The sequence below is a fragment of the Amblyomma maculatum genome, chromosome 10 (genome assembly GCF_055883805.1).
Source record: "Amblyomma maculatum isolate TAMU_Amacu chromosome 10, ASM5588380v1, whole genome shotgun sequence".
In the NCBI taxonomy this organism is placed as follows: Eukaryota; Metazoa; Arthropoda; class Arachnida; order Ixodida; family Ixodidae; genus Amblyomma; species Amblyomma maculatum.
Genome location: NC_139353.1, coordinates 101,423,979 through 101,449,462, shown reverse-complemented (window position 1 = coordinate 101,449,462; position 25,484 = coordinate 101,423,979). Strand labels below are relative to the sequence as shown.

At 42.0% G+C, this 25,484-nt stretch overlaps 1 protein-coding gene across 1 annotated transcript; it reads right to left on the bottom strand.

Moving 5' to 3' along the window:
• Nucleotides 1-2,527: 2,527 nt before the first annotated feature.
• On the bottom strand, nt 2,528-24,443 carry LOC146177148 (uncharacterized). The gene is made up of 7 exons (XM_084583105.1): nt 24,189-24,443; nt 17,199-17,347; nt 9,952-9,978; nt 8,993-9,069; nt 8,296-8,385; nt 2,805-2,993; nt 2,528-2,703 (listed from the first exon to the last, which is right to left on the bottom strand). Exons 1-6 carry the CDS (start codon nt 24,312-24,314, stop codon nt 2,824-2,826), a joined length of 639 nt encoding a protein of 212 aa, XP_084439231.1. The 5' UTR covers nt 24,315-24,443; the 3' UTR covers nt 2,528-2,703; nt 2,805-2,823.
• Between the last annotated feature and the right edge of the window lie 1,041 nt (nt 24,444-25,484).

The following is a 25,484-nucleotide window of genomic DNA, read 5'->3' as shown; positions in this document are numbered from 1 at the left end:
CCCTTCCGCGAGGCAAGAAAAGGAAACACTTCGTCTTCCTCATCGCATAACATTATAGACGCTCTTAAGTTAACAGATAGGTCTTGCAATTCATTTACACCCTTACATAAAACAATCGAAGCATGGTCCGGTCGTTAGTGTAGTGACTGCGTAGCTTCAAAAACGAGTAAGTAGGAACCGGGGTTGAGGAAATGGAAGCTGGGTATGCTAAAAACCACCCGAAAGAACTAATTAACCCCTAGCTCCAACCTGTTAGAGTATAGGTTTACATCGATAACCCACTGTTGTAGTTCGTTGGGCGCATACTAATACAGAAGTCAAACTTCTGTAGCAGTAATGGTAGTAGTAGTGGCAGTAGTAGTAGTAGTAGTAGTAGTAGTAGTAGTAGTAGTAGTAGTAGTAGTAGTAGTAGTAGTATTAGCAGCAGCAGTAGCAGGAAAATGTTTGGTTACAATCTATAACAAAAGTCAAAATGCAGTAGTAGAGGTGGTAGTAGTACTGGTAGGGGCCACAGTAGTAGTAGTAGTAGTAGTAGTAGTAGTAGTAGTAGTAGTAGTAGTAGTAGTAGTAGTAGTAGCAGTAGTAGTATCAGTCGAAGAAGCAGGAGCACTAGCAGTACTAGTAAATGCAGCAGCAGTTGCAGTAGTAGAATTAGTAGTGGTAGTATAATGCCAATATTCTTCCAGGAAAGATGGCAATGGCCATTTAAAATTATTTTTTCTCACCTCGCTTAAATTACTCTGCTAGTGTGCGCATCAAAAACACAGCAAAATATACAAAATCTTATTTACAAAAAACGGTTTCTTCGTGGAGTATAAAATATACATTATCGATTTTATACAAATGAATTATTATTGAAGTAAAATGTGATACCTGTTTAATGATATATGATTACAGGTTATGTAGGCCCTTTAAACAGGAAATAAAGAATGATGGTACATTTCTAGGGCATCTAGCAAACCTACAAAACAAGGCCCAGAGTCATGCCCCCAGATACAATTAGTACGACATTGTAAAAACATTGCGCGTAATTTTTGATTTCCAAGCACTTAAAAGTCATTTCAACAAATTATAAAATGAAGTAAGCAGGGAGAACAAATAACTTTAAAACTGTACATTCAATGAACTGAGACAATACTGTATGACCGCACGATTGTCTCAATATAGCATCGCCTCTACCTCTTCATAGAGATATCTTTGATTGCTTATTGTTTGTAAAATGTGTTCTCTTTTTAATAAAACGCAATTCTTTAACATATATTTATTGGTTGACCTTTTAAATAACAATTTTATTACGAATAATATGTCACTGCTATACTACCAAGTACAGGGAGACCTGCGGATCTATCAAGCTGTCATCTATGACAACCTCTACTGCAGCGCCCCCTCCCCCCCCCCCCCCCACCCCGGTGTGATATTTGTACAGGACGCAAATAAAGGTATTAATATTAATATCTGGTACTGGTAGCAGCAGTAGTTGTTTTAGAAGTAGTAGCGGAAGTAGTAATTGTATTGTAGTAGTAGAAGCAGTAGTATTAGGGGTTCTTTTGTGGTTCTGATCATTTTTTTCTGGTGATTGATGTAAAGCGGTGTAAATAAAGTGCTATTGCAGTTGTGTCAGTAGCTCTATAGTAGTCTTGTCGAGAAGTAGTGGTGGTTGCAGTGGTGCAGTCGTTACGGCGCTCGACTTCAGTACACAAGGATATGTGATCGAATCCAGGCAGCGGCGGCAGCATTTCGATGACGGCGAAAAGTAAAGCGTCGGTGTACTGCGCGATGTCAATGCATATAAAAAGCCGCAGGCGGTCGAAAAAATCCGGAGTCCTCCACTGCGGAGTCTCTCATAGCCTGGGTCGCTTTGGGACATTACAATGCATTAACCAAACCAACAGTAGCATCAGCATTAGTTGTTGTAGTAGTAGTCTTCATCGTCGGCACCGAGTTTCAGAAATAAGGGTAGAAGAGAGGGGTGTAATATATTTGTATGATAGTAATTTGCTGTTCTGGTCGTTGATTATTGCCTTGTGTACGATTTGCAATGACGCTGTATTCAAAGCAATGTAATTATTTGTATAAATAAAAACTTGTTAAACAAAGATTTAATGAAAAGGAGAAAGAAGCTCAAAGCTGTTAAAATGCCCATAACGAAGGACAAATGCTTTATAATTGCAAATTAATAAGTTGGGATGTATATTTCAAAGTTGTCAAACTATAGTGGAAAAAAACGTGTTGCTTATGCTACGTATTGGGGTACAAAAAATCAAAATAAAAGGATGCAAATTAAACACAATCAAATCCCGTGCGTGTGTAACGTTACCCTGTCAAAGCCCTGACGGCTGTGCTTCTGTGTGCCCTTAATTTTATTTCTATAGCCAGCCATACTCTTTTCTCGTAGCCGGTGTCGCCAACTCACCATTGTGAATTCAAGACGGAATTTGAAACTTCTGGCGTTTTATTTTATACGCACTCTTAGCTATTAATTATTATTAGTATTCAGAATCTTTTTATTCAAGACAGCTGCTATAGATTTCAAATTTCCATCACTTTATTCTGTTTCGAATCATTCCACAGGTTGCATCCTGTAACGCAGTCATAACAGCATTGTCATTCATGATGTCTTGGTTGCTAAAAATATGTGATTTGAAGTGTCCTCTTGCGGAGAAGTAAAATGTTGTTTAAATAACCAGAAACGTGTAGAGCGTCCTGTGGTAAATATAAACGGTTGGTTTAGTATTGCTATTCTTCAACATCAAGGCTTCCACATCACTATTGCTTTGGTTACTATAACTTACCCGGCTACTTACATTTGTGTTTAGTGCCACTTTATCTTGAACTTTTGTGCAAACGTTTCTCAAATTCTTCACAGTAGAGTTTATCGTGGGTATATGCGTTGTAAACATCCGTACCGCACATACTCAGTAGTAGGAAGTTGCAATGCTTCGGAGGGTTGTGAATCATAGACTGTTTCACCCATAACATGCAGTCCCTTTCTCCTAGAAAAAGACGGTGATAGAGCAAATATACAGACAAAGCATCTATGCGTTCGTTTCTCCTAGAGAGTTCATCCCCTTAATTTTTGTAATATAAACTTTTATTGCATCTCTTCTTTTTAGTTCCAAGCAACTAAAGGGGCCGTTAAGTGTCGGCCCAATTATAGCTGGAGATATATTTTACATTGGTATCTTAGTTTCTTCGTGAACAGTTTGGTAGTCGTGTAATCGGAGCAGCTTCTGACGGCACAAACTGATTCTCTTGCATGTCGCGTCGCCTGCTGAAATTTTGCAAGAGTAGCGTCAAGGGCAGTTTTCCTATGTGGAAGACGAAACATCCTCCATGCGACTAACCGCGGTTACCGAAAATGAAGCGTTTATACTTCACTGCTTTTAATCAAAGAAAAGGTGGTGTCTGTCGACGGAAGGAGCACATCGGAACCAAAGCACCAACATCACGCAAGGTTACTCGGCCACTCCTACGAAGTGCATGCCGAAAACGTATTCGTGTATCAAAAGCAGTAAAAAAAAAAGCTGAGCCTGGAGAGCTGCCTGACCGCGATTTTCTTACATTTTTCGAGTACCGTCCGGCTGTGTAGCAGCGTAATCCTGTGCGGCGCGCTACATTGAGGCAAGAAGACCTCAATACATTGAAGCATGCATCGTGCCGTTTTAATTGCATTGTTTCGCAGTGTGTTGTCAAACGCTGGAATAGCTTGAATATCACTGTGAATATAGGCAATTAGTATATATCACTAACAGCCCCAGATATAGATGGCCTTTCTCAACTCTTCTTACCTGGAGCGCGGCGGACTACGGCGCTAGTGGTGCTCTATTAGAGTGCCTTGACCATCGATATCCTTAGATATTTTTGCCTCAAAGACACAGCGGACGTTGTTTTGGTTTTGTTCGGTATAGCCTTGTATTAGTGTACTTGCTCTAGAGGTCCAGGTCTGGCAGTAAAATAAATGTATGAATAATTTCAGCAGCGGGTCTAGGGTACAAAGAAACCCGGAAAACCGACGCCGCAATGGCGACAGCTGCGATGCCGCAGTGGCCAGAACTCCAGCGAACACATCGGTGGTGGTCAGCAATCCTCCAGAAGCAGGCACTTATGAAATTGCTTTATACTAAGGTTTGTTATTATTACACCGACCAACCAATATTAGCACCTATTTCTGTGACTGGTGAAACGGATCCACAATATCGTTGGTGCGATGGCCCTTAGCAAATCTTGGTCGATTGGCCGTTGGTAGCAACGCTGATATTGATGATGCTCGCGTTCACGTCGAAGGTGCATTTCCGACAAAAAACCGATAGTGCTTCAGTAGAGTATGTGCGCTGTTTTCATGCATACGTTTAGTAGAGTGAGGATAGTTTGTAAATAGGTGCGAACACCAGTCGATCATCTCATCAGCACCTACTTAGAGTCGACACAACGAACCACGTATGCTGGTGTAAGTGTGCGATGTCACAAAATATTGAAGCATGACGAGGAGTGTTGGTTGGAGGGGCTTCATGGTGTAGACCTGATACACTTACTCCGGAAGAAAGAGTGCGTGTAGGGAACTCAAAATTGTTTTATAATGTCTTAGAGGCCGTAGCGCCTTCAACTGAGCCCATTCATTCAGGGAACATTTTGATGATTTTGTTGAAGATATGGAGCGGAGAAATGATTTCACAGTGTCGCTTTCTGTTTTTAGTGGACGTCTAAGATTATCTCAAGTATATGTGTTGTCGGTTTGAACCGCTTGCGCGAAACTAGCATCCAGGTTTACTAGCAGGCAGAAGCTAAATTGGGTGCGACATGTATCGCGGCGCATATATCATAGAATGAGCTTTGAATTATAAGCATAATACTGCATTATCATACAGCAGTAAGCCAGCCTTAGCAAATGTTCGATTTCTTGGATTAACCCGAAACGGTCAATTAGTGCTTTTGTATACGCAGAGCGTAATTAGTCTAAAGTGTCAACTTCCCTTTTTTGTTCTGTTAAGTAAAAAATCGACCGTTCAGTTCAGTTCAGTCGTTCTGTCGTGTCCGACTCTTCGTGACCTTATGGACCATGTCACGCCACGCTTTCCGGTCTCTCACTATGTTCCTAACATCACATAACTTTATTTGCAGCGCCTCGGGGATGCCATCTAACCATCGCGTTCGCTGCCTACCCCTTTTCCGGTGACCCTCAACCTTTCCCAGCATCAAATCTTTCTCCAGCGACTCCTCTCTTCTCATCAGATGACCAAAGTAGCTGAGCTTTAACTTTAGAATTTGAGCCTCCAATGAGCAGTCAGGGTTTATGGTCGACAATATCGACTGATTTGATCTTCTGGCCGTCCAAGGAACTCTCAAGATTCTCCGCCAGCACCACAATTCAAACGCGTCAATTCTTCGTCGGTCAGCCTTCTTCACAGTCCAACTCTCGCGTCCATACATTACAACTGGAAATATTATAGCACGAGTTATACGGATCTTGGTTCGTAGATTTATGTCTCTGCTCTTTACTAGGCAGTCAAGGCAAGCCATGGCTCTCTTTCCCAGATGTCGGTGTATCCTAATTTCATGGCTGCAGTCTCCTTCCGGGGTTATCTTGGAGCCCAAGAAGAGAAAATCTGTCACAGCTTCCACTTCTTGTACCTTGATGCTCCTGGACTTGATGGGGCAAGACGCCATGATCTTTGTCTTTTTAATATTCAGTTTATGCCCAAACGTCTCACTCTCTTCTTGTACGTGCATCAGAAGACTCTTGAGTTCCACTTCAATTTCTGCCATTAAAGTGGTATCATCCGCAAACCTAAGGTTGTTGATACGTTTCCCAGCAATCTTCACTCCAGCTGAAGACTCATCCAGCCCGGCCTTCCTCATGATGCACTCAGCATATAGGTTAAATAGGCAGGGCGACAGCATGCAGCCTTGTCTCAATCCTATCTCAATCGAAAACCAATCAGTAAGACCATGCCCACTTCTGACTGTGGCCTCTTGCCCTTCATACAGGTTCCTGAGTAGATATATGAGGTGAATTGGAATTCCCATCTCTTGGAGAGCTTGCCACAATCTGCTGTGATCTACGCAGTCAAACGCTTTCGCATAATCAATAAAGCAAAATATGATGGGTTTCTGGAACTCTTGGTTTTTCCATGATCCTGCGAAGGTTGGCAATTTGATCTCTAGTTCCTCTGCCCTTGCGAAACCCAACTTGCACGTCCGGAAGCTCCCGATCCACATACTGCTGCAGCCTTCCTTGGAGGATTTTCAACATCACCTTGCTAGCATGCGCAAGAAGCGCGATCGTGCGGTAGTTGGAACAATCTTTGGCACTGCCTTTCTTTGGAATAGGGATGTAAACTGACCTCCTCCAATCCTGTGGCCACTGCAGGGTTGTCAAATTTGCTGACATAATGTATACAGAACGTTAAGAGCGTCGTCATGGTTGATGTATTGAAGCAACTCAGCTGGAATGCCATTAATTCCACTAGCATTGTTCTTAGCAATGCTGGCTAAGGCCCATTCAACTTCTCTCTTCGGGATACCCGGCTCGAGATCAGTAATCACAGCCGTCTTATGTTGGGTTTGCACATCCGGGTACTTCTTGTACAGTTTGTGTATTCCTGCCACTCCTGTTTATCTCTCAGTCTTCCTTGAGGTGCCAGCCTCGTTTGTCCTTTATCAAGCCCAGCTTAGCGCAAAAGCTTCGTTTATTATCTTTGATTGTTTTATACAGAGCTCTTGTGTTCTTTAATTAGCTGTTGTCCTCAACTGCTTGGCACCCTGTGTTCAGGAAGGCATTCTTATATCTTCTTGCGATTTGATGAAAATCCGCTTTGAGAGCCTTGTATCTTTCTTTTTCCCTCATAACTTTTACCATCCTCCTTTCCTCAGCTATTTGCAAAGCCTCTTCAGATAACCAGTTTGCTTTCTTGCATTTCTTTTGCTCTGGAACTACCTTAGTAGCAACTTGTATTATATCACGCACATCAGCCCACATCTCTTCAAGCTCTCTGTCTTCTAGATCTATTTCTTGAAATCGATTCCTCACTTCCACAGCATATTCTGATGGAATTTGATCCAAATCATACCTGAAAGGCCTTGTAGTTTTCTGCGTTTTCCTCAATAGAAGCTTAAATTTGGCAACAAGAAGCTGATGATCGGTGCCACAATCTGCCCCAGGCCATGTTTTTACTGCTTGTAGAGCGCTTCTCCATCTCTGCCGGCAAATAATATAATGAATCTGATTCCTGTACAGACCGTCCGGTGAAGTCCATATGTACAGGCGCCTCTTGTGCTGTGGAAAATGAGTATTCGCTATGATCAAGTTATTTTCCTAACAAAACTCTACTAGCCTCTGCCCAGCTTCATTTGCCTCAACGAGACCGAACTTGGTTGTAATTCCCGATATTTCTTCACTCCCCACCTTAGCATTCCAGTCTCCAATGAGAAAAAGGACGTCTGATGAGGGAGTGCGGTCTAAAAGGCATTGAGGGTCAGCATAAAATCTCTCAACATCAGCTTCTTCATCAGTAGTGGTTGGTGCATCGACTTGGATAACTGTTATGTTGAAAGGCTGACCTTGGATCTGAAGTGAAATCATTCGGTCGTTTTTGGGTTGTACCCTAGCACGGCTTCGCCCTGTCTTCTGTTTACTATGAGAGCGACCCCATTCCTTCTCCTGGATTCGTGCCCACAATAAAAGACATAATGATCGCCGGAATTAAATTCTCCCATTCCGGGCCACTTCAGCTCGCTGACACCCAAGATATCAATGTTCAATCTGTCGATTTCTCGCTTGACGACATCCAGTTTACCTTGCGACATAGATCTTACATTCCATGTTGCTATGTGATATATCTCCTTGCAACATCGGATTTTCCGGTCGCTTCCCAACACATCCACAACTGAGCGTCCTTTTTTCTTTAGCCCAGCAGCATTCATTCGTCCTCGAGCTACTAGGAATCGCCCTTTGTTCATCCCCAGTAACATGTGGGACGCCTTCCAACCTGGGGGATTTATCTTCCGGCGCCATATCATTAATGCTATTGTGACTGGTCATAGGGTTTTCTTGGCAGGAAATACTGGAGTGGGTTGCCATTACCTTCTCTAGGGAATCACATTTTGTCAGAACTCTCTGCCTTGACCTGTCTATCTTGGGTGGCCCTACACAGCAGAGCTCACGACTTTTTAGAGTTTCGCAAGCCCCTCCGCCACGACAAGGCAGTGATCTATGAAGGGAGAAAAGTTCGACACTAAAAGCCAAACTTGAACTTTTCATGCGGCTATATTATGGTGATGAAAAAAAAAAACTGCTACCTGCTCCGCCATTTCCATATTCTCCAGTTATAGCACAGTCGCCGTCAGCAAATAATATGGGGTATTCCCAGGACTGGGCTTCCAGCTTCCCTGTAAAAATAATATAATTGACATGCCCAACTGAGAAAACATCAACAAAGCATAACAAGCATATCCTGAAAAACATTATGCATAGTTTTAGCGCATGATTTCGTTTAATTACAGCAATATTCAGCACCTAACAAGATGCACAATCGTTTCCATTTTACGACGATAACATTTGTTGCCCTGGGGGATAAGCGTTTCGTACTATAGCGGTATTTTATGGATTAATTACTGTATAGTGTATGGTTAGATATTACAAGGGAGCCTAGTAATAAAACCAAATATCTTTTTTCCCAAAAAATTAGTTCAAGAAACAAGATTACTTGCCAAATCTCCCAAAATTATACAAAACATTGGGGCAAGTAAATGCTAAAACAAATATTTTAGGTCGTTTTTTTAATATATTTTGTAATCTGCCAACATATAGTCATCAGGCATGCTCACATGATAGTTACAAAATTGATAAAGTGAACTTGAGAGCAGAAAAAATTTACCTTCCTTTCAGAAACGTGACATCTCTAAAATAATAACGTGACCGCTATGTTGGTTGCTACTATAAGATGTTTTCAGTTGCACGACAACTTTGGCCACTGAGTGATGTGAAGGAACACACCTTGCTTGTTGCTCTCCGCACGAACAACAGGTTGCCGCCCCAATGTCTTATTCAGAGTCAGCTTCACTTCAATTGTACTGAAATTATGTACACATTAAAAGTTTGAATCTTGTGGCAAATATTCGTGTAAAATAAACGGAAACACTAAACGATACACTTGTATCTATGCTTTATGGTGGCAGTGCTTTTTTCTCACACTATAAGGATATTTTCTTTTAGTTTCTATTACGTTTGCGCGGAAAGATATTAGGCAAATTCGACAATATTTATTTTCCTAATTCACCCCTTTGGAGAATTTGAAATATTCTCTATGTAGCCTTCTTGAGCTTGACTATTCCAATGCAGCCACCTTTTAGCTTCGAAATTTCTTTTATCAGCTAGAACATAACGTAATTTTTATTACAACTACTGCCAATCCCATCCGCGATTACTGCATTAAGGACACGTGTAATATCGTATACTTCATGAAACACGTTACAGGCATATGATTTGACAAGAAGTTAGCGTTAACGGTAAATTCTAGCCATTTGCAAAACACGATAATTATGTCTAATTGAAGATTCCTTGTGGCTTGCTGCTGAAGCATCCGGCTGCCTACTCGTATCTCTACTTAATATTAAATTTTGCATTATTCAATATCTCTGCCACCTCAGAGCTGTATAGAATGTTCCATTATTTCGACGCCTTCACTTGTCTTCAGATTGCACCAAGAAGATATGTAAATTTTCGAGGTGACAACACCGCGCAGTATCTCTATTTCTATAATCCTGTAACAACGTTAGCTACAAAAAAGATTCAGTTTTCGCACTAAGAAAAAGAAAAATGAGACAATTTTGCTACAATTGAACATTTAAGTCGTATTCAATGAGCGCACTTAAATAATACACGAGAAAACAATTGATTAAGTAGAAATATTCTATAATATGTAAGGCAAATTGTAACCGTTTTGTTAGACTTACTATTTGGCGAATGTCGTCGGTACGCCACTGGAAAAAAGAGACCACCAGGATTATGCAGATAAAAAAAATTTCTTCTAGTCCCGAGCTAAATGCAAAGGCTGTGGAGGCTCATAATATCGTTCTTCATGTGAGGTGAAATATTTTGTTTTTGTAAATGGCAATTCCAATAGTTTCTCCGAAGACTTAACCAGGCAAAAATTTCGGAGCCTAAACCACAGGCTCTATGTTCGCGTACTTGTTGTTGAACGGAAAGGAAGTACTGTAACCTACATGACCATAGAATAATATTTATCTTATGTTTTTTTTTTGTTTTTAAAGAAGAGCGGAGCGAATCATTTCGTTTTAAAAGAAAAGTCGTATCCTGCAGATTCGAAGTCTAGAGGTGCGTGCCATAAGAACATAATACAAATTCTTGCTGCTCTAATTAACTTGCATAATATGATAAAACAAAAGTTCACTGATGTATTTAAATATTTGTCTACAGTCTGTACTGACTAAGACAGATTGGTCGACTTTTCAGCAAAGCATTTTGCGAGTATAATATCTGATCGCTTTTGTCCCCTCCAAGAGCTACACGCAGGGAAGTGTATTTAAAAAATCAATCCACGTTTTTAGTGGCACGTCCGTAAATGGGAACCAGCATGCAAAGAATACAATAGCTCAAGGTAAACAAGCCACAATATTGCAACGTTTTCTAAACATAACAACTAAACATAATAACATAACATAACAACATCGCATTTTACATATTGATCCGTAGGATGGATCTGGGCTCATTTAGTGAACCAGAGTCGGCTAAAAACTTTAATTTACAAAAGAGCCTGCGCATATCAGAAGACACCACATCAATTGTTTCAGCCTCGCACGCCATGACTGTCGCAAATAGGTGGTTTCGGCATAAGTTTTTTTCCACTTCGCCTTCCTTAGATGCTCGCCTTGGGTCCCGCCTTCCTTAGATGCTCGCCTTGGGTCCTATTTTCATAAAGCCCAATACAACACAGCCCCTGGAAAGAAGGCCTGATAGCGGTTCACGGATGCACACTACACGTTTACGTGGTAACGATACCCATTTGCTTCCGATACCTTCTTGACGTGTGAAAAATTTTATTTCTAGTTTAATCTTGTTTTACTCTAAGATTGAGGTCGGTGTTGAGCGCGAACGAGAGGAAACAATAATATTCTTATGACGTTAGCCTTGGCGTTATTCCTGGTGGATTGAAATGCAAACGATTGATTCAGGCCATAAATAACCTCAGATGAGTGAATATAAAATAAGAATGGTGATCGGAATTTAGTATAATAAAGGTGTAAAGCGGTAAATATAATTTTTGTCGCTGTAAAGAAGCCAATAAGGCCTTATGACGAGTCACTGAGTGCGGCAATGAAAATCAAAAAATGATGAGTATATATATATATATATATATATATATATATATATATATATATATATATATATATATATATATATATATATATATATATATATATATATATTGTAACGCGCCTTCGTAGAACGTCGACGGAAGATGAAGAGCGGTCGGGTAGATCGGTGAAGAAGAAGAGCAAGGGCAGAGGAACGTTTGTACGCTTCGATATATGCAGTACAAGTTTCTCCGGGTACTTGCGCCCGGTGAAACAAAGTTTGTTCAGCGCGTTTCTTCTTTGCAGGTTCATCTCCAAAATTTTTCTTGATTTCGCTTGTAAAGATAGCCCATGCACTTAATGAATCCTCGTGATTATCGAACCAATCAAAGGCAGTGGCGGCAAGAAAGAACACCACATTAGCCAGCTTAGTAGCGGCGGTCCAGTGGTTGTATTTACTCACTCTTTCGTAGTGCTTCAGCCACTCATCAACGTCCTCCTCAGGTTTTCCGGAAAACGTACGTGGCTCTCGATAATGGGACCAGTTGTTCGCCGTGGATGGTCCTGGCTGCTCGGTATTGCCGTCTTCAGCCATGTCTGATGGCATTGGTGGTAGGCCAGCAAGTCTACGGCTTCTTCGGTAGATGAAACGCTCCGTGGTCGCTACCCAAGCACCTCTCACCAAGATACACCATTCAATTGGACCAGCGAATGTGACTCAGCTTTCCGTCATCTGAAGTTTCTTTTGACCTCGGGCCCAATCCTCCACCACTTCTGCCCATCAGCTCCAATTGTAGTACACACTGACGCAAGTGGTATCGGTATCGGCGCTGTACTTATACAACGCCATGGATGCGATCAGCACGTGATAGCGTATGCCAGCCGCTCGTTGAGTAAATGTGAAAGAAATTACACGGTTACGGAGCAAGAATGTCTAGCCGTTGTTTTCGCTGTACAGCGCTTTCGTTCCTATCTGTACGGGAATGCTTTCACGATTGTGAGCGACCACCATTCCCTTTGCTGGCTCGTGAGTCTTCGTGACCCCTGTGGGCGGCTCGCTCGATGGGCTTTACGCCTACAAGAGTTTAATTTTACTGTGGTGCATAAAAGCGGCCATAAACACTCAGATGCTGACTGTCTTTCGCGCTTGCCGCTTCAAACGACTGATAATGACTCAGACAATTTCGATGAATATTTGGCTCCAATTTCACAAACCTTCCCCGATCTCCGAGTTTTCCGAACCGAGCAACGCAAAGACAAAACATTAACTTCATTGTTTGATTCCGCTAACGATACTATGAAGAACACATTTAGCATTCGCGAAAGGGTGCTTTACAAGACAAATTTCGCCTCTGGGGGTGCACGTATGCTTCTTGTCGTTCCGGAAAGCCTACGTATCACAGTTTTAGAAATGACGCATGATGACGCCACGTCTGGTCACCTGGGAGTGGCCCGAACACTCCACCGCACACAGCAGCGATTTTACTGACCGAAGATGCGTTCAACGATCAAGCGATATGTAGCCAGCTGTGTGCAATGTCAGCGCTTTAAGCTGTCGACTTCAAGCCCACATGGAAAACGGCAGCCAGTCACACCTTCAACAGCCCCGTTTGAGCAAGTTGGCATTGACCTTCTTGGACCTTTTCCACGATCCTCTAAAGGAAACCGATGGATTCTTGTGTGCGTTGATTATTTAACCCGCTACTGTGAGACAGCCGCGATACCATCCGCTACTGCGTCTGAAGTATCAAATTTCTTACTTCGACTCGTCATTCTTCGGCACGGCCCTCCTGCAGTCATCATTAGTGACCGTGGACGCCAATTCACAGCGGACATTGTCGAAGAACTGCTTCGCCTCAGTGCCTGCAGTTGTCGCCACTCCACGCCATATCATCCCCAAACGAACGGTGTGGTAGAACGAACTAATAGGACGCTTACCACCATGTTGGCTATGTACGTCGCTGCAGACCATAAGGACTGGGATGGCGTTCTACCGTTCATTACGCATGTATATAACACAGCGCAACATGAGACAAGAGGCTACAGTCCGTTCTACCTTCTCTATGCTCGCACGCCTCGCTGTGCTCTCGACACCACACTGCCATTTTTCATTCATGACGAACCCTCTCTTGCTACGACACTCTGCAGAGCTGAAGAAGCCCGCCAGCTGGCCAGAGTTCGAATTTTATCTTCACAAGAGCGTTCTAAGACCCGCTACGACGCCCGACACCAACAAGTTTCCTATGCTCCTGGTGATTATGTGTGGTTGTGGACACCTCTCCGTAAGCGTGGTCTTTGTCAAAAACTGTTGTCACACTACACCGGACAGTTTGTTGTGTTAGAACGCATCAATGACCTGAATTACGTCATAGCACGCATAACGGCGAATGGTCGACGATCGCGGCAGTCGCAGGTGGTGCATGTAGCCCGCCTCAAGCGATTTCATACCAGAGGTTCTCTATAACTCGCCCGACGGGCTTCGTCTGCAAGGGGGGAAATGTAACACGCCTTCGTAGAACGTCGATGGAAGATGAAGAAGAGCGGTCGGGTAGATCAGTGAAGAAGAAGAAAGAGCAAGGGCAGAGGAACGTTTGTACGCTTCGCCGCAGTCCTGTTTGTACCGATCCCTGTAAATAAACCCCCCGTGCGTACAAAGCACGTAACATATATATATATATATATATATATATATATATATATATATATATATATATATATATATATATAGATTCTGTTTAGTCGAATACAGGTTAACTATCTCTCAGAAATATTACCCATATTAGCTATCTACCTATATTTGCGAACAAAACGAATAAGCGTTGTTAGATAATGGAGTTCAGTTGTCTCACTATCTGCTCCAGCAGCGCCGGGTACATTCCTACTGATCTTATAGATATGTATAGGCGGACGGAAGCAGGATTGGATGGACGGATGAATGGATGGTTGAAATGATGGTGGGTGGGTGGATGGAGGGACGGCCGGACGGATATACGGTTGGATGATTGAATGAATGGGCAAGCGGGCGGATGTACGGCAGGCAGGCAGTCAAGCAGGCAGGTTTATTGAGTGTACCTCAACAAGCAAGCGGCTGAAATGAGCGCACACTATAATATAGTCTTGGCGAGATTGGGAACGCTGACCAAGCACTGGTGTCCATCCGTACCACTGTAACAACGAAAGAAGCAAACGACTTGCGCTTGTTGACGACTGGTCAAGAGCGTACCCGATTAACTGTTATGCTGTGCTGCCCTGCACAAGGTTGGAATTTTCCGCCGTATATCGTGTGTCACCGAAAGACAATTGCAAAGAATTAACTATTTTCGAATAAAGTGATTATACGGATAATGAAAAGGGTTTAATGAACGACCAGATGAATACAAAATGGTTCGAATGATCTGAAAGTTCGCTAGTTTTCAAAAATAAACCGGATGTTTCATTTTATGTCCATACCATCAAAATAGGGTGACTGACTAGAATAATTTTAGTGCAAGGGCAATGCTAGGGCTCTGACACCAGGTAAGACGCAGAAGCCTTCATTTAGTTCGTTATTTAACTGAACATGGTAATTACAATTTCAACTTTTATTTTTGAGCATGCTATATTTGAAGCATCTTAGCTCCTATTCCAAATAGTACCGCCACCCAATACGTGTTTCTTAATTTCTGCGCGCGTTACAAGACCCAAATATGTGACTCTAAAAGCAGATTTCTCCCATTAACACAACGAAAGCGGCGAATTCAGTGTAGATTGCGCACCCAGAAATTTGGAACAACAAATACAATCACGTGAATAGAAAACACAACCAAGGCGCACCCAACACGCTTTTTGGGGCTGGTCTCAAATGGGAAAGACTGCAGGCATTGCATACAGAAGTGGTGTCTCTCAGCGAGGCTGCTTATGAAACGAAATTGAGGGCGTACCTGCCCCATCTGGTTCTGGTGACACCAGCACAGTAGCGACATGACTGGGTGCAGCGACCTATATTCCAGGCGCTGTGCTACAGTCTGTGCAAGAGGCTATCCGGCTGACATCTGAGGGATTTTTAATGCGCGCTACACAACTCATTTGACGTGCACTGGCCATTATTATCCATGTTTAGCTGAAGGAATGTCGAATTAAGATTTCGGTTTCACGGAAGGGGTGCCAAGCACCATTCACTTTTATCCCCGATGTAAACAATTGGAAAAACCGACTCTCTGGGACATGCCTCCTGTGTTTCAAATGCTCTCGCCAGACTTCTCAATGTTGACGTGTTTTAGAATTTGTCCTGCTGGGGCTGGTGTTAACGAAGAGAAAATGGTCAATGCGCCGCGGCACTGTTTAAAAAAATTTAGGAATTTGCGTTATCTATTATGAACATGTGATCCGTTAGATGCCTATCCTGCAGCACAAACATGACTTCCCTCTGAGCAGCCGCTTGTCAAACTATGTTCACCCGTGCCTCCAATTTGTTTTGTTTGTTTTATCTTGGCCTAGTTAGATCTAACACGTTTTTTTTTGTTTTCTCTTTAGTCACTATTCACACTACTCCCGGATGCTTGTGTGCCTCATTACAGTTATAAAACATTTCCTCCTTGAAGCCAGAAAGTTAAATTTTATGGTCGAGTGGTCTACGTTATTTAATAAAACTGACCTCTTTCTGTAATATTGGGTGTTTTAAAACTGTTTTAAACCTAATTGTCACAGTGTCTTTTTTCGCTATTAGTTATGGTTAAATGGTATAATACAGTGCCTTAAACGTTTTACATCAGCGCTTCAGGATTAATTTTATTTAGCAGTTACTTTCCTCTACCTTGGTGCTAGGACAGTGATTTAAAGAAATAGCGGATGAAAAGTGTGCATGACAGAGGACTGCAACAGGGAAAAAGGCTTAAAGTTCAAGAATTCTGATAATCACTTACCACGCGTCGCGTGTATGTTGCCTCTAACAGAGGAAGTAATCACAACTGATCACTCTTATCTGTCATTTAGGCGCAATGAATGCCATAAATCGCTGGTTTTTCTATGGTAACGTATATGATTGCGGTCTAGCATTTCCTCTCAGGCATGTTTTTGCATTTACTGTGTACATCACCGTCCTCAGTATCATGGAAGTGTTCATTTCGAATTTCCTTCTTTTCTTGGCTGTTACGTGCCCCTTTACAATCAAAAACATCCTCTTTTTGTGTTATAATTCACTCACCTCTGGCTTCGTCATGCCTAGCGCAAAGTCAACAAATTTTAGAAACAATCGAAAAATTTACTTTGCGCCATGATACATAGATCCTAACAACCATAAATGTAGTACTTGCTTGAGCTTCTGCTGTAATACCTTCTGCTGTAAGAGCTTCTGCTAATTCTATTGACATGTAGAATCCCGACACCTGTATTTTCGTTTACGTTTCATACATTTTCTAATACAGTATATAGTTCATTTAAATAAAGCGAATTTTTAAGCCCAGCAAGAAAACGTGCAGTCTTGTCAAAATGTTTAGAGAGCAGAGGGTTTGCTTTTAAGCCGCATATTATGACTTCTTTAACAACGGTGCAGTACTAGCCATTGGAGAGAGTAGGACAAAAAATCTTGCTTTAGCATGTTTGGAAACCTGGGGATGCATACGAGCCACATAGTGTGGCTCAGAAGTATATCTCCTGAGATCTAAACTTTTGACTAAGGGTGTACATGTATAGTTGATACGATGAGAGTAAAACTGATGTAAGGGTGAGACTGCCAATTTTACTCTTAACTTAGCCAATAAAACCTCATTAGTCTGCATTCTCTGTTGAACACTATATTGAAGGAACTGTATGCGATAAAAATGAACCTATATTCAGAATATATGTCAAAATAAACAGCCTTGTTTAATGTTACGTTAAAATATTACAAACGAACAAATGCATCTTACTTGTTATGTTCAAACCCCCAATATTCAATCGTCCGCAGAGAAAGGTCAGCACTGTTGCTTGTAAACTTTAATTTCATGCATCGAGAAGCATATGGGCTCCTGTAGTACGTTGTGCGGAAGAGGACCATGTTTTCCTTGGACTGAAGTATCTGAAATTGATATCGTATGTATTTGAGAGGTACGAACGAATGTTGAGTATATTTTGCATGCGGAAAAGAGAGTGATTTTCCTTGTGAGATTGCTATATTCAAGCAGATTTCTAGCTTCCTAGGTGGCCAACTTAATACGCACAAACATATTTGCACCCGAATTCTCTATGAAAAGAACAGTACTTTCCACAGAGTAAAATTAACCAGACCAAAATCAACTCTACCACATTTTACCTTTTGTTATGAATACATTTTGCATGCATCGGAGATTTCCTCATCAGGCATGAAAGTTTCAACCACGAGTCTAAAAGCGCTCATCCTCCGCTGTGGAACTGTGTAACCAATCTGTGCCTCTTCAGTTCTTGTTCGGTCTTTGTAACGAGGGGAGCAGATCAATAGTGAGGTGTAGCATTCGAACAGGGTCTGAGTTGTGAGAATTCTATAAATCGCAGTGCAAATATTCTCCTGCAATATGGTATCATTGTTGTCATAACGTTCACCGCTGAGTGAAAGTGTTCCGGAGCTGAGGAAATGATACAGTAAAGCATAGAAACGACCGCAAGGTAATATAGTTATTATCTGGGGAGCCTCTGGACTTCAACGCTTGGCGGTCATACATGTTGGAAGCTCTTATAAAGATTATATTCTCCTTGAAACTCGTTTCTCGAATACCTAGGATGAGTTGGATTGCAAGGCGTTTCCAATGCTGCACTATAAAAGTAAAAATGTTTATTTCTGGCACGTCAATACACATTACTGGAGAAACGCGCGTACATCCTATAGATGTTTAGCAATATTTCATCAACATTGCAAAAACACCAAGCTAACTGCATAATGCCGTTATTCAGAAGAGAACGCACTAAAGTGGTAAAGTGCAGAATGACAAACAATTTCAACGCCATTGGACTCTTCAATGCTTTCCCAAATCAATCTGTGAAGCCACAATGGATACTCTGAGCAGGGAACCTATAGGTAGCAGTGTGTGCGTATGTAGAAAATTTGGTGGGTAACTCTTATACCATCGCTATATGCGGAATGTAATGAAGCCCATTTCACTTTGTAAATCAACGCTAAAGCTGAACATTATGCCATAGAGACTTCAGTGTAAAATAAACCAAAATAAATTGAACTGCGCCTACTTGATTGTAAGCTTATATCTGAACAATAGGTCTTTCTGTTTACATATTTTATTTATTTATTTATTTATTTGCAATACTGCCAGTCTCTAGTTGAGACCATAGCAGATGGGCATTATGTTCATAATATCGACAAAGTGATGATGACAAGAAATAAAGCAGCTTTACAAAAATACAGTATTAGGCAATTCTTAAAGCACAAAAAACTGACAATGTGTTATCAAATTCGCACAAACAGCTCACAAATAAAGAACACATACAAGGTCAAAAACGAAACAATGGGATAACAGGCTGTCGACTGCGTTAAACAAGCAAACGAAAAAAGAAAGCGAAATTTGTAACCGAATAATGTCAGCTCACACCGTGGCCTGTAGTTTGGAACAAAAACTTGAAAATGAGTCAGCGTTAGTAACAGATGAGTGCAGGCAATTCCATTCGCTTGTTGCCAACGGGAAGAAAGAATGCTTAAATGCATCACTGTGACATGAAAACTCGGTTAGCGTGAACGCGTGATGGTTTCTTAACTCTCGCTTATGTGATAATGAAACATACTGTGATAAGTCGATGTTAAAGGCGTTATGTAGTAGCTGATATAAAAATTTCAATCGCGGCAACTTTGCTCTTGCTGATAGCGTTTCGAGCCAGGATATTACAGCTAGTTCGGTTGGTGAATCTGTTCGCTTGTATTTGTTATGAATGAATCTTAGTGCTTTACACTGTTTCTTTCAAGCCTCGAAATGTTAGTAAGAGACTGGAGAAACCAAGCGGTGTTAGCATATTCTAGTACTGGTCTAATGAAAGTTTTATAAGCTAAAAGTTTAGTTTGTGCAGGGGCTAGGCGAATACATCTTCTAAGAGAAAATAACTTGCGCAATGCTGTAGCAGTGATATTACTAATGTGTTCGTTCCATCTAAGATCTGAAGTCAGTGTGACACCTAAATATTTGTGTTAACAAAGGTAAGTGGAATGTCATTCATTTTATACACGAAATTAGAAGGCTGTTTTTTCCTGGTTACTGCCATTGCTACGGATTTCTTTGTGTTGATTGACATCTGCCAGTTATTGCGCCATTCAGTGATTTTTTCTAATGACCTGTTAAGAATGACATGATCTTTGTGGCTTCTTATTTCTCTGTATATTATGCAGCTGTCAGCGAAGAGTTTGATCTTACAATTAATGTTGGCAGTAATATCGTTAATAAAGATAAGAAATGCCCCGCCGGGGTGGCGCAGCGGTTACGACGCTCGACTACTGTTCCCAAGGACGCGGGATCGAATCCCGGCCTCGGCGGCAGCTTTTCGGTGGAGGCGAAAAGCAAGGCGTCCGTGTGCTGTGCGATGTCAGTGCACGTTAAAGAACCCCAGGTGGTCGTAATTTCCGGAGTCCTCCACTACGGCGTCTCTCATGGCCTGAGTTGCTTTGGGACGTTAAACCCCACAAACCAAACCAACCAACCAAAGATAAGAAATAACAGGGGTCCCAGAACAGAGCCTTGAGGAACTCCGGATGTGACTGCTACCGATCTGGATTGCAGGTGGTGGTAAAATACGAATTGTGACCGTTGATGCAAAAAGTCCTCTATCCAAGCCAATATTTCGCTATCACCAATGAAGCCTCGCAACTTTGCGATTAGTTTCGAATGACACATGCAGTCAAATGCTTTAGCGAAATCGAGTAATATAATGTCAGTTTGGCAGCAGTTATCAATATTAAAAGCGAGGTCGTGAACAACCTCCGTTAATTGAGTAATTGTAGATAGGCTGCGGCGAAACCCATGCTGATTACATGATAATAAGTTAAAGCGTTCTGAGAACTCAGTTAGGTTTTTAGAAATTATATGTTCCAAAAATTTACACGCAGTGCTAGTCAGTGATATTGGCCTAAAATTCGATACTAAAGAAGTACTGCCTGATTTATGGATTGGTAATACCTTGCCTATTTTCCAGTCATCTGGCAGTTTGCAGGTACTAAGGGATTTACGGTAGATGAGACCTAGGAACTTGCTGCATGGTTCGGCGTATCGTTTTTAAAAGGCGTTTGGAATTTCATCGGGACCGGTTGCTTTCTTATCGTCCAGGCCAAGAAGATTAAAAATGCCGGCGTCGGTAATGACAAGAGGATCAATTTGTGGAACATCATATATTTCTGTAACGGGTATACAGCAGTTATCGACTGTAAACACTGAGCGAAAAAAAATCATTATGCGCATTTGCCACTTTAACCCTCTCCCCGACTGGTAGATGAGAGGCATCGCTTTTATCCCCGCCAAAATGTTTTCAGAACCGTTGCGGGTTATTGGTGAGGAAATCAGGAAGTGTAACCTGGAAGTAGTGTTGTTTGGCTTGTTTTGCTTTTTGTTTAAAGCCTGGAATAACGTTTGTTAGTTTAGTTTTTTTAAGAGCTGTTGTTCCTTTCGATTTAATGTTTTGTCGAAGCCTCTTAACACGACGTTTTGCTTGAATGAATTCACGAGTAATCCAGGGATTTTTTGTTGCGGGCCTTTTGTTAACAGGGGGACAAAATGAGATATGCAGTGAGTTACAATCTTTTTAAACATGAGCCAAAGAGCGTTGATATTAGTATCTATACTAAATGAAAATGCAGAAAAGGAGTTAAGTTCGTGTTCTAGATAGGTAAGGATGCTTGCATCGTCAACTCTGTTAAACTTCGGTATTACTGTTAAAGCAGTTCGAGGTATGTCGGTAATTCCCAGGGGTAGAATACAAATCGGAATGTCATGGTCGGAAATACCTTTGATGATGTTATTCTGTGTCCTGTCCAAGGGAAAGTTTTCACTGAGGAATATCAGGTCAAGCACACTTTTCGATGTATCCTGTGTTCGCGTTGGACATGTCACTGTTTGGCGAAGGCTGAAACTTAGCATTAAATCGACTATCGCATGAGATGCAGAGGATGAGGGATTCACGTGAGTCCAATCCATTCAGGAAGGTTAAAATCACCCATGAGTATCACACGTGAATTTCTACTGCGAATGTGGCGTTGCATGAACTCTTGAACAAAACGTATGCTCTCGTGCCCCAATGAAGGGCTTCGATAAACACATCCTACAAAAATATGACCACCATTGGTTGACACCTTACAAAATACGGCCTCAGCATCCTCAACTTCTGGCAATACGACGAAAGAAATGTACTTTTTTATTAGTAATGCTACGCCACCACCACGTGTCTGTCTATCTTTACGAATTACGGAATAGTTTGGAGGGGCGATTTCTCGGTTCGAGATATCTGTCGACAGCCAAGTTTCAGTGACGCCTACAATATCAGCTTTGTGTACTAGAAGCAAGTTTTCGAGATGATCAATTTTGTTGAGGATGCTTCGGGCATTTACATTTAATATGGTTACATCTTTGAATGTGCCTTGCGACGGGTGACTGGTCCGCTCACGGCGTCGTTTTTTTCTAACGGAACTATGTCGCCTCTTTCATCGTCCCATACATATATGCGGCTATTGATATAAAGTTTGTCAAATGCTAGTGATACCTTTGCTTTTTTATCGCGGTGAGGTTTAGATTTTTCCCACAACTGTTTGTGTATTTCTCTTATTTTTGGCGAGAAATCTTCCCCGATCGAGAAGTTCGTATCCTTTAGTTTGAAACCCTTTTTCAGAATTGCTGTCTTTTGTCTCCAGTCTAGGAGTTTAAGGATGACCGGCCGCGTTTTATTTGGTCCCGGTCTACCTAAACGGTGAATCCCCTCGATGTCCACTGGGTCTAGGTCTAGGGTGTCCTGTATTATTTCTTTATTCACAGCACTTTCAATAATTTCGTTGGTCTCTTCTTCAACTTCAGGGAGGCCGTATATGATCAGTTTGGAACGCCTGCTACGATTGTCTAGATCGTCAATTCGTTTTTGAAGTTTATCGATGACACATTCCATATCCGCTAATTTTTGCTGAAAGGAGGCAACAGAATTTTCCAGTCTGGTGGCTTACGCTGTTTAATGCACTCTTCAAGGAAATATGATTATTCGTAAAACTGTTTCTTGCAGTATTCTTGCACATACCAAAGTAACCACTAGAGTTGTGATGAAAACAATCCCTCATTGTATTGCGTTCAGAATATGACTTCGCTTTGGCGCAAGAGAATATAGGTTGGCTAGCAATACACTTTTGAGTGCACATAATACTTGACACAAACAAGAAAAAGAGAACGCTTGGCTTATAATTATTGTTACGTGGGACCTCTGAGTAGCCACGCAAAAGACACGCAGGACAAAACGAACCTAGTTTTAGTGGCATAGTTTTTACCACACCCCACCAGCACAACCTCTTTCTTCTGGAGACTCCCTGCCATGCAAACACCGGTCCCTCTTACGCCCCCCCCCCCCCTATCTCCCCTCGGGATAATCGCTGTCTCGGTGCGTACTAGACAGGTGAGCACGAATAATGCAGTTTATGATGAGGGACATTCACGACATTTATGTTAAGTGATGTGGAAGGAATCAGTGTGCACAGCTAAGTTCTCGTAGGCGACGTCGGTGAGTTTTCGCGACAGTCCCCTCTCGATCAATATGGCAGCTGGATTATCGCAAGCGATGGTATCAGATAACCAATAGCAGCACGAACCATCAATCGGAATAAGAGGTCGAAACAAAGCAAATGGCTGTGGCTGAACATTAGATAGAAAACACAGAATTCAGCGGCACCATGGTGTTAGCAGTTGAACGTGACGAAAGTTAAAGACGTCCTAGTTGAAACGGTAAATGCAGGCATATATGAAAAGCGGGTCGGTCATCGTGCATTGGAAGCATTGAGACCGTTTTTTGGGGAAGCGTAGGCCGTTGCGAAAGTGTGACTAGCAGCGAGAAGGCGGGAACAAGTTGAGAAAGGAAAATAGCAGCTGACATTGAGCGCCATGAAACAGGATGGCGTCATGGAGGACAACGTTTGCAGCATTAAAGGTGTAATTAGCGGGAATATCTCGGAATAAAGCATAACCGGTGGTATAATCGGTCACTACAGCCATCCATTTGATCCTGGAAGTGGAAGTTGGAAAACACCCAAGCTTGCGAGACCGACGCGGGAAACGGATCAGTTGGAATGGCGATTGGTTGAAAGGGTGACTAGGCATAATCGAGGTGGTCTTAGGGTGCTGAAAAGGCGTGCAAACGGCGACATAGCGAAATACAAAGAGATAAAAGCGGCGAGAAGAATCAACATGGCAAAGTATAGACTTGATTGTTAGCACACCAGCGCGCCGCCGCGCGGTGGTTTCCTTGGGGACTGGGGATTGCGGTATCTCCAATAGTCTGATTTTCTAGAATTCGGGCGCTGCATATAATTGCCAAGTGTTTTAAATTTTCGAATGTGTAGCGGCTATTTTATTTCCGCGGTTACTCAGGTAAAATAGACTGGTTAGTTAAGACGTTGCAATTTTCATTCACGTTTTTTTTGGGGGGGTTCAGCACGCATGTATGCTAGTACGCTCCCCTTAGTAGCTTTAAGCCAAAAAACAATATAGAATATATCTCACTTCTGTGTAGTTAGACGGTGCAAATATAGCGGCTAATGGCAGCGTAGCAGTTAACCCTCTGACAAGAAATTCTGCCTGCTGCAGCAAGGAAGATACACTGAAATACCACTCCGCGTTGTGGCTGAATATTTGAAAACAACTGATGAAAGGAAATTTTCCACCTCAATTATTATATGTCACCAGAGAAAAATTGGATAATCATGATTATACCTTAGTAGGGTCTTCATGCTGGTAAGCTTCTTCTTTACTTGATAAAGTCGAATCACCCAAAGCATCACTAAAGATTATACTCATTCCTCCTGTGATACCGAATATCAATGCAGTGAAGACGGACATTGTTCTACGAACAAAACTGTACCGCTAGCTTAGGCTTTGCCGTATCGACGAGAATACCGCCAACTGCTAGCGATGAGAATATTGTCTTCTTTGCTCCCGTTTTGAAGGAAGAACTGACGTTGATTTGTTTTGAGTTAGGCATGATCATTTGCAATGATTTGGCTGCTGTCCTGTTGGAGTGAAATATCAAGCATTAGCATACAAGCTCTTTTGCGCAGTGAAGACTGATGCCGCTAATGCTAATTTCTACAGCTCCTCCTAACCCGAATTCGTAATTAGCCTTCGCATAAAAACGAATCATCTGGTTCTTGCTCAGCACAGTGAACAAAAAGAAACGACACACACACACACACCCACGCACGCGCACACACACACACACACACACACACACACACACACACACACACACACACACGTATATATATATATATATATATATATATATATATATATATATATATATATATATATATATATATATATATATATATATATATATATATATATATATTGTTATGTAGTGGCATGACAAGCGATGGAACATGGCGACACAACAAAAAAAACAGAACGACGTGATGACATGACGATGAAATATGCTTTAATGGCCATCGGGCCTGTCGCGATCGCTCCGCCTCGCGCTACTGCCCGCTTCGTCATCTTCGTAGCCACCCGGGCCCACCGAGCGATCGTCCCGATCGATTGCTAGATATCCATTGCATGAAGTGACGATGAACACAGACACAGGATTAGGACATGAAACGCTGGACATCACAATGAATGCGAAGATGGGATGAATGCTTGCCCCGGAGCATCAGGTCCAACCTTCATTGACTACGATAAATTTTTTGACTGTTGAAACCTCACCAGCAATGCAGGCACTGCGAGATCAGGTTGTAGGTGAGCCATATGTGAATATATCTATAGGGGCAGCACAGCAACCATGGTTCGGCATAAAGAAGGTTATAAGATTTCAACTCAGAAAACTGTTAGGCAAGGAGACACTATCTTCAGAGTGTTATTCGCAGGTTTGGAAGGCCTGCTCGATGATATTGAATGGGAGCAGTTTGGCATCAGGGCTGATGGAGAATATCTCGATAATCTGCGATTCGCTGATCACATTGCCTTGATAAATCGCTCAAGGAACCAAGTGCGAATAATGATTAATGATTT

Bases quoted from the DNA above. Each gene is read 5' to 3' on its own strand.
- LOC146177148 (XM_084583105.1), bottom strand. From the start codon at position 24,314: ATGTCCGTCTTCACTGCATTGATATTCGGTATCACAGGAGGAATGAGT. The intron at 17,348-24,188 runs GTATAATCATGA...TATCAATTTCAG, and splicing joins AGCATGAAGACCCTACTAAG to ATACTTCAGTCCAAGGAAAA. The intron at 8,386-8,992 runs GTGTGTTCCTTC...TTATTTTTACAG, and splicing joins TGCGGAGAGCAACAAGCAAG to GGAAGCTGGAAGCCCAGTCC.